At 41.5% G+C, this 9,785-nt stretch overlaps 1 protein-coding gene across 1 annotated transcript; it reads left to right on the top strand.

Annotated features, from left to right (window-relative positions):
• Nucleotides 1–1,375: 1,375 nt before the first annotated feature.
• On the top strand, nucleotides 1,376–3,546 carry LOC130737756 (uncharacterized). Its single transcript, XM_057589607.1, has 3 exons — nucleotides 1,376–1,648; nucleotides 1,938–2,694; nucleotides 2,840–3,546. Exons 1-3 carry the CDS (start codon nucleotides 1,376–1,378, stop codon nucleotides 3,544–3,546), a joined length of 1,737 nt encoding a protein of 578 aa, XP_057445590.1.
• Nucleotides 3,547–9,785: the final 6,239 nt, after the last annotated feature.

Here is a 9,785-nt window from a genome sequence, read left to right as displayed (position 1 = left end):
TATCACTTTTCCATTTTAGACCCTTAATTAGGTGATATTAGGCCTTAAAGATTGCTGTCCGGTACAGGAAAAACAGCAAGTGCAACAGTCACTAAGAACGACCTCCAGACCTCATTACTAAACCAAAAATTATGTTCTTTATATGCCTGGAAAGCTAATTCGAAAATCTACAACTTTCAAGTTTACCACGTTTTCATCTGAAGACCAAAAATGGGTTATATTGGGCCACGAAGTTCGCTGTCCAGTACAGAAACCTGGCAGGGTCACTTCTGCCCTAAATTACAATTTCAAAAATGCAAGTGCAAGGTCCCCAAGCCATTTTCCAGAAACATAACATCATGTATTCGTATGGAATCACCCCGAAAAATTCAAAACCTAACACATCTCAATCTTCACGTTGAACAAATAAATTTTCATGCCAAACTTAGCATGTATTGCATGGGATCTTCACATAGCATCAATATCTATGGCAAGTATAGCAAATAGTGAAACAATAACAATAGTATCTCATGGAAAAATCCAGCAAGCATCATGATCATAAAAGTCCAGCAAGCTATCCCATAACCAAACCCTCATGCAAAACCCTTCAACAACAAAACTTTTCACAACAAATCATGGCAACAATTCCCTAACAACCTACCCAATCCTAGGACCAGCCCTTACCTTTGTCAAAGTTGATGAAAAATAGAGGTTTTTGGAGATGAAAGGTGAGCAAAATCTGCTGTCCCAGGTCCCTGTTAACCTCCCCTACTCGATCTCTCCCTCTCTCGCACGGTGGTCGGCGGCGGCAAGCAAGGGTGCAACGGCGACGGCTCCCTCTTCTTCCTCTCTTTCTCTCTTCTGTTTTTTTTTCTTACGTGAGTGGTGTGTGTGGATGCACTACTATTTCTGCATGAGAAGGAAATAAGGGTTTCCTCCCCCCCCCCTTCCCCCAATCAACTTGCGGCCAACAACACTATGGGCTAGGGTTTTGTTCTTTTCCTTTCTTTTTAAGCCCAAACCCAATTATTAAACACTTGACCCATTAGTTAATCACCTAATCAGGTCTGAACCCATTGAAAACCTAGCCCTTTTTCATTAAAAATAAGAGCGAACTCGGAATTAAAAAAAATATCAATTAATCCGCTGGCACTGTACAGCCCTAACCACAGTCACTAAAACAAGGATATCTCGAGCTACCAAGATCGGAATGACCTGAAACCACTTGGCGAATTTGCTTAACCTAAAGGGCTACAACTCTCAAGAAGGAAGTTTTCCCAAATGAGGTCGTTAAGACCCTCTAAAAAATCACACAAAGTGAAAGCCATAATCTTTCAAAACTCAAACCTTGTCAAAACTTTCGTTTTTATTCAATTTTTCACTTGAATAATATAAAATGAGTTCAGGGCCTTACAGTGGTTGCACCCAATTGATGTGGATGAAACAAATGTTGAAGGAATATGATGTCAAACTAGATGTCATGACATTGTTCTGTGACAACCTGAGTGCTATCAACATTTCCAAAAATCCAATCCAGCATAGTAGAACAAAACACATTGATATTCGTCATCATTTCATTAGAGAATTGGTGGAAGAAAAGATTATCACTCTTGAACATGTGGAAACTGATTTGCAGTTAGCAGAGATTTTTACAAAAGCATTGGATGCGGCAAAATTTGAGAAACTAAGAGGAAAGTTAGGGATTTTTGTCTCCTAACTGACTTGTAGCAGTTAATGACACTTGTCACGGGCAACGACTATATTGTTCATTATATAACTGCCCATGATCGCGTATTGGGATTCCTCAATCTCTTTCAGTGTGTTATCCAAAAGTGTGCCTGCTTTCTCTCTCTAACCTTCAACGGTTATTTTTCAGTTTTCTCTACAGAATGACTCATGATTCTGGCAAGAAGAAGAAGGGAAGTTCAAAGATCATCACCCCATAACATAATGTGAAGATTGTGGGTGCCATTACATCTTCTTCAAATCCCTCTGGGCTTCCCCATAAATCTGCCAGTGCTACCCATGCTCCAACTGGGTCAGCCCAACCACGAAGAAGAAGCCTTCGTATCAAGCATGTGGCTCCTAAGAGAGGACCCAGTAAGAATTTGGGGATACAAAATATTTCTGATGATGAGGATGATCAAAATCCCAATCTTCCTGAAGCTGTGAATCAAGAAGATAATGAGGCTCTTGAGAAACTTGCAAATGTAGCTACTACTGCAAATGTTGCACCAGATGTTGAACTGACACATCAATCCTCTCCCTCTGGTTCTAGTGTCAAGTCTCCTGCTTCGAGTCAAGAGGAGCACGATGAGAATGGTCTGCACATGAAGTTTCTTCCTCTGAGGAGGTTCCTGTTCAGAAAACCCCTACTTTATCCCACCAAAAAGGGTAAGGAAAAGAAGGTGATTGCATCTGCTGATGAAGACTCTGATGGAGAATTGCTCATCAAAAAGGCCCATGTTCCTGTTAGTGGTGTCAAGAAGAAGGTTGCAGACATAACGAAGCAGAAGAACGAAGGATCTGCTGCTAAGACTCCAAAGACTTCCAAGAGTCCTCATATTCCAAAATCTGGGAAGGAGACAAAGAAATATAAGAAGTCAGAACCTTCTACTGGAAAGAAAAGAAGACATGTGTCTGATCCTGACTCTGAGGTCGATGTCGAGCCAGATGTCCTAGACATCTCAACCACTGCCAGAAAAAGAATGAAAGGTAAGAGGATTCCTGTTAATGTTCCTAATGCTCCTGTGGACAATGTGTCCTTCATTTTCTAGACTCTGCTCAGAGATGGAAATATGTGGTTCAAAGGAGGCTTGCTATTGAAAGGGAACTACATGAAGATGCCTTGGAACTCCAGGAAATCATGGAGGTTATCTCTGCTGCTGGTTTGATGAAGACTGTCAAGAATCTGGCAGATGTTTTGACAAGCTTGTTAGGGAGTTCATTGTGAACATCCTTGCTGATTGTGATGATGCTTCCAGTGCTGAGTACAGGAAGGTGTTTGTGGGGGGGAAGTGCATCAACTTTTCTCCTGAAGTGATCAATGCGTTTTTGGGCAGAAGCCCTGTGGCTGTGGCTCAGGGGGAGCCTGATTTGAATAGGGTTGTCACAACCCTTACTGGGAAGTTGGTCAGAAAGTGGCCTAAGAAGGGATTGCTTCCATCTTGGAGGCTTACTGCCAAATATGCTGTTCTCTACAAGATTGGTACTGCAAATTGGATGGCCACCAATCACTTGTCTGGTGTGACTCCATCTCTGGCCAGAATGCTTCATTTGATTGGAATTGCGGGTGAGTTTGATTTTGGAAAGCTGCTTTTTGAGCAGACTCTCAAGCATGTTGGATCATATGCTGTGAAGTTGCCTATTCTGTTTCCTTGTCTTCTCTCAGAGATCATTGCACATCAACAACCTACTATTGTGAGGGCTGATGAGTCTCAAGGTAAGAAGCCCCTGCCTCTCAGGTTTGATTACCGGTTGTTTGCTGGGACACATGTTCCACACATTGTGCTCTCTACAGCAAAGGGAACTGCCAGTGCTGATGAGTCTCAAGGTAAGAAAACGTGATGTTATGCATTGCTAATGACGAGGCTTGGGAAATGTTAGGCAGGCTCTAACCTGAGGTCTAAGCCATTGCCATTTTAGGATCGAGACCTTCTCGGCAATTATTTGGGTTTATTGGGATCTTTCGACTTATAGAGTTTTGAAACAAACGAAACCAGAACTTGATTTGTAAATGAAATTCATAATACACTAATCAAAGATAGAACACTTTTAAATAATGATGATAACCTCTTGGAAAAGACTTAGGATGTGAAAATGGTTTGGAAAACGGGAAGGGTCGACAATCTAAGTGTGAGGAAAACCTTGAGTGCGATAACACCTTTTGCTCCTTTAACGGTTTATCTAGCCATCCAAAGGATGAGCCAGGGATGATTGGAAAGTCCCCAAGTGCGAGTGCACCATCTTTGCTCATTGAGCAGCCTTTCGGCCATCGAGCTGATGAGCTTGAGTAAATTGAAAAGTCACTGAGTGCGAGCAGCATTCCCCTTATTCGTTGAACAACTCATTTGGCCATCGAGCTGGTGAGCCAAAGTAACTTGAAAAGTCACTGAGTGCGAGATGCATTCTTTTGCTCGTTGAGCAGTTTGGTTGGCCATCGATACGGTGAGCCAACGTGACTAGGAAAGTTACCAAGTGCGACTAGCACTTCCTTGTTTTCCTTAGGGTATTGTAGAGACAATGTACTCTAGCTAGACACGCGTACCTTGGTGAGGACGTTTCATTGTTTGGCTAACCATACTGCATTCATGCATATATTTCTTGGAAAGTGTGCTGCTTTCCGAAGGACGATCTCAGATCGGACTTCATCGGAGCGAGATGCTTCATTGAAGCGAGATGCTTCACGGGAGCGTTCTGCTTCACAGGAGCGAGATGCTTCATAAAAGCGAGATGCTTTAGCAGAGCGAGATGCTTGGCTCGTCCCATCCATCGAGATGGTGACAGTTTATCCGGATCATCTTTTGAGCATGACATTGCATTGGCACGCCATTGTAAGACCCAAGTTTTTAAGCTTAGGATCAGTGGAAGAGATTTCCATTTACGATTAGGGTTGATGTATTGTGAAGGGAAACCTGAACTAGAGTTTACCAAATGAAAAAAATTTATGAAGGAGAAAGTTCAGGAAAAGTCAAAGGATTACATCATGATCGATAAAAGTTATAGCACGATCGTTATACGCTTAAACCTAGGTCAGAAACCCTAGTATATAGCTGATTTTCACTTTTAGGCACGACGGAAGTTAATTCCAAAAATCTTCAGAGAAATGTTAGAACTTCTCTTTTTCCATATATCACAATCGTTTCGAGGCGAAACTCTAGGATCTACGAACGTCCGATTCCAATCATCGGAAGTTTGCCGAAACCGAATCCCTGGTATTTCAAAACCCTAGAATTTCTCGACAATGAAGACTTTATCTATTCAGAGCTTCAAATGGATATTCTACATGCGTACACCCTTTTCTCTTGATGATTTCAATCTTTCTTCAGAAGGAAGTTTTCCATTCCGACATTCGATGCAAAAAGCAACTTATCGGGTAAAATAGTTTTACACCGACTTTGCACCGACTTTGCATTAGTTGCCAAAAATACAAGGAGACATCTTCTTAGCTTAGGAATTCCTTTGCCAAAACCTATCTTAGAATTCATGGAGAATGATGCCGGAAAAATCAGATTCGCGAAACTTTCATTTTCCCGCGAATTACCATTTTCTATATATAGCAAGCAAGTGAGAAAAAAAACACAAAACTCCTCCATTTTCCCTCTCAAGGCCGCGAGTTTATCAAGGAAGAAGGAGAAGAAGATTTTGTTCAATCCTTGCTTGATCGTTGATTAATCAGTTGCTGCTTCAAGGTTTCGAGGTATAGTCGCTAATCTTTACCTCCGATCGCTTTTTCCATAGCTTTTCTGTAGACTTTTCTGAGCTGATAGTTTATGGGTTTTTGCAAAACTATCCTGAATCTTTCATTTCTGATTCTAAACCTCTTCTATATGTGCCCAAGATCACTTCTGCCGGGTTAGATTTTCCGTTATGTCGCCGGAATTCCGCCGGAATCAATTTGAACCTAAAATACCCATTTTTGGAGTTTTTGGTGTAAAGCTTCAACCTTTAGGCTGAAAACTATCGCCTTAGCTTAGTGCTAGTAGGATTAGTTGTCATAAACGTCGTTAGTAACGTCCCTGCAAAATTTGGTTTTTGGGATTTCAGTTTTGAAATTTCTAAGTTAAAAATCATGACCAAAATACCCCTGCGACAGTTTTTGATCCGATAATTTTTCCGAGTTCAGAATACCCTTAGTTACGGCTTATGAAAGCATAGGAACCAAGTTTGATCGAAGAAAAATCGAGCCCCATAATTACCTAAAGTGGCCGAGCCCTATTAAGGGGGAGGAGGAAAATTTCCTTTTCCGAAAACTTGTCTTTCGCGCTAGATTATCGTACCTTAGAGTATAGATTACTTCGTGTAACCTTAGTAAGTATCGATAGCTTAGTTCTCGATAGATTCTGATAGTATTTCTGTGACTTTGCTTTAAAGGAACTTTTGAGGAATTTCCTGAGGAGCAACGCTTTGCTTGTGAGGAAGAGTTAGAAGATAATCCAGGAGAATGTGCAGGTGAGGGCTTCTCACTGAATCTCTAGTTAATGCTTAGGGTCGATGTTTCGACATTGTTTACTGTTTATGCACTGGAATTGTGTGTGATTGGAAAATGTTTTCTGAGGCTTCGGCTGACAATGTAGATGGTTCATCTACTGAATGTTTTTGAGATTGTCTTACATGCTATGTGCTATGTGGGTAATCTAGGATGTGTGGTGCATGCTTTATATGCTAAGTGCTAAGTGTTTATGATGCGATTTATTGATATATGACATGTTGTTGATTGTGATAATTTAAATATGCTCTGTACTGGAATCTGAGTTTCTGAATGGTGAGAATAGCGGGCAGGTCATGCCGATTTTATTTTGAGAGTTTTGAGAAAGTTTGATAGGACGAACGAGGTTCGGGCCTTAATTTTGTTTAGTGGATCGAGACATCCTCTGGAAGCGACTTGGGATTGGGAGATCCTGCAAATGTATAAGACTTGCGATAAGACGAAATGGAATCTATTTTATAAAGAAAATTCATAAGACCTTAAATAACCTCAAAATCTTTAAGTAATGATAACAACCTCGAAGGAAGGCATTGGAAGTCAAGTCATAGTTTTGGAAAAACGAGGAGTGCCGTCGGATCCAAGTGTTGAGGAGTTTGGTAAGTTCTGAGTATGCTGGTACTCCTTCGCTCGTTGAGCAGTTTGTTAGCCATCCAAGGGATGAGCCGAGAAGCTTCACTGAGGCGTGAGACCTTGTGAATGCGTGATACTCCACTGAGGCGTGAGACCTCGTGAACAGCATGAAGCTTCACTGAGGCGTGAGACCTTGTGAATGCGGGATACTCCACTGAGGCGTGAGACCTTGTGGAAAGCATGGAACTCCACTGAGGCGTGAGACCTTGTGAGAGCATGAAACTTCACTGAAGCGTGAGACTTTGTGAGAGCATTGATGACCCGAAGAGTCATCGTGAGTGGTTGCACTCATTTTATGATTATTGTATTTTGTCGCAGAATCGACTTTACCTTAGGATAAGCTTTTAGAAACTTTAATTTACCTAGAACACGTGGCGACGTGTCGAGTGAGATCGGAGACGTTGGTTGACTAATCATCCTGCATTCATGCAACATTAATGGGGTATTAACACAGGACGTACTCTGGACCTCGTCGGATTCCAAAATGGTCATAAGACCCGGATTTCCGTGAAAGAGCGTTTGTAAACGTCTCTTGTAGCAGACCGAAATGGCAGACCTACGGGTTACGGCTGATCTGACTACCTTTGTGTGGTGTAAGAGGCACGCGGGCCGAAATGGCACCACCGTGGCTGGTGAAGGGCTGATCCGTTGATGTCCATCCGTTCCGGATTGCATATTGGTTGACTGGGTTAACCTGCATATCATTTCATGCAACATGCATACTGACATAGTTGATGAGTGTGTTTGATATTTGTTAGTTCTACTTGATGCATGTTAACTGTGATTTACAGTCGTTATATTCTTTGTGGAAATATGCAACCCTAGGATGTTATCCCTAGTTATAAGCCTAAGTGGCTATTATCTTATTTATATTTATTGGTGCTATTATTTACATAATTCTTTGGAGTTGACCCTCGCGTCTTCTGTGTGTGCTTTGGCGAACAAACGCCCTTTGTCAGATGTCTTTGGCGGGCTGATTCATGATGGTTCATCCTTCGGGAGGAACTAGGGTTGAGATGCAGAAACTGGAGCGTATCGCGGTTGCGAGAGGAGGACGGATGGTGTATGTAGACTAGGTCGTTCTGGATTTCGAATTCGGACGACGATCATGCTAGCATGTAGGATTGGGTGTTAGTGTGAGCTCCTCGAGATGGGATTAGTGTAGGAGTAGAGTCCTAGCTCTGAACATCATTTGTTTTCTTTGGGGACAGGGTAGTTTCCCACCTATAGCTTTTTGTGTGGTTTCTTTACGGGAATCACAGAGAGTTGGTTGGACTTAGGAGGTCTTGCTTCAGGCCGATGGGCCAGCTTATTCTCAGTTTTGAGGGATGGTGTTGCGGACACTTGACCTTTCTTGTGGATTGTACCTTTTGCCTTCGGGCGTTACACTTTTCCTTCCGTCACTGGAGGTTTACTCGTGACGAGGTTACTACTACAGCGGGGGCTGTTTATATATTGTATATTAGTTCTGATTATTGTTATTGTTGGGTTTTATTTATTTCAGTCTTGTCCTAGTTATTATTATCGAAAAAAAAAAATATTTACGTTTTTCCGCATTAAGTTTACTTTTGGTTACTAAAGTGACGCCACCGAAATCGGGGTGTTACAGCCATGCACCTAACTATATTTGTTGATGTTGATAAGCATCGTTATGTGTTTTGATGATTGAATTGTATTAGAGATTCGATAACATGCTATGTATATACCTTAGGGTAGGCAATACAGAACTTATATGTATATATACAACATATATATATACCCCCATTCTTAACATGTTGCTTGTATTATCTATTATATTTGGTGAGTTGACCCTCGCGTTGTGGCTTTGTGTGTATGTTTGTCTTTGGGCGGTCGGCCTGCTGCCAGACGTTCAACAGCTGATTCATGATGGTTCGTCGTTCGGGGAGGACCCGGTGCGAAATGACTACCACTGAGCCTTCGACGTGGACCCGGACTTCTTGCAGGATCGGATGAGGGTCGATGTTAGGGGTGTAGTATATGGGGTTTCGTTGTCATAGCTCTGATTGTCATTTCACATTTTGGGGTAGGGTAGGTCCCCGACTATTAGCTTTTTGTGTGGTTCTCTTCCATGAGGATCACAGGGAGTTTTTCGGACGTAGGAGGTCTTTTGGAGGCCGTTCTGGGCTGACGTACTTTCTTGGAGGACTTTATTTATAAAACTTATGACTCTGACTATGGGTCGCACTTATTTGCCTGCGAGCACTACTTTCAGTTACTTGATGTTACCTTCCGTCACTTGATTTTAGTTGCAGCGAGGGTTGTGCTTTTATTGTATATTAGTCGCTGTTAATCGCGAATGGGTTGAGTCTTTATTTCGACAAGTCTTTTATTTAAACAAAATGAAAAAAAAATAATACCTGCTTTTCCGCTTTATTTTATTTTTGAGTTACTAAAGTGACACCTGGAAATCAGGGTGTTACAGTCATACTCTACATCATTCGTTACAATTCTCCATTTCTAAAAATCTTTATCTACCTCTTTATCCTTTTGTCCTACTCTACTTCATTCGTTACTATTCTCAATTTCTATTAAGTTTTAATTGAGCTCTACGAATTCGTATCACATTCGATGGAGGAATATCATGAGCTTAAACTGATTTTGGGACAACGAGGCAGCTTTTGTCATTAGAGAAGAATTTCTCCACTCAAAAGCTATTTCCTGGCCTCTTTACCCTTTTATCCTCCTGTACTTCATTCCTTGCAATTCTCCATTTCTAGTAAGTTTTAATTGAGCTCTACGAACTCGTATCACATTCGATGGAGGAATACCATAACCTTGAACTTATTTTAGGACAACAAGATGGTTTTGCTCATTAGAGAGGAATTTCTCCACTCAAAAGCTATAGGTTGTCCTACTCTGCTTCTTTCGTTCCAATTCTCCATTTATAGTAAGTTTAAGCTCAGCTCTACGAAGTCGTATGACATTCGATGGATTAATATCATGAGCT

The sequence above is a fragment of the Lotus japonicus genome, chromosome 1 (assembly GCF_012489685.1).
Source record: "Lotus japonicus ecotype B-129 chromosome 1, LjGifu_v1.2".
NCBI lineage: Eukaryota > Viridiplantae > Streptophyta > Magnoliopsida > Fabales > Fabaceae > Lotus > Lotus japonicus.
This window is presented reverse-complemented; position numbering and strand designations above follow the sequence as displayed.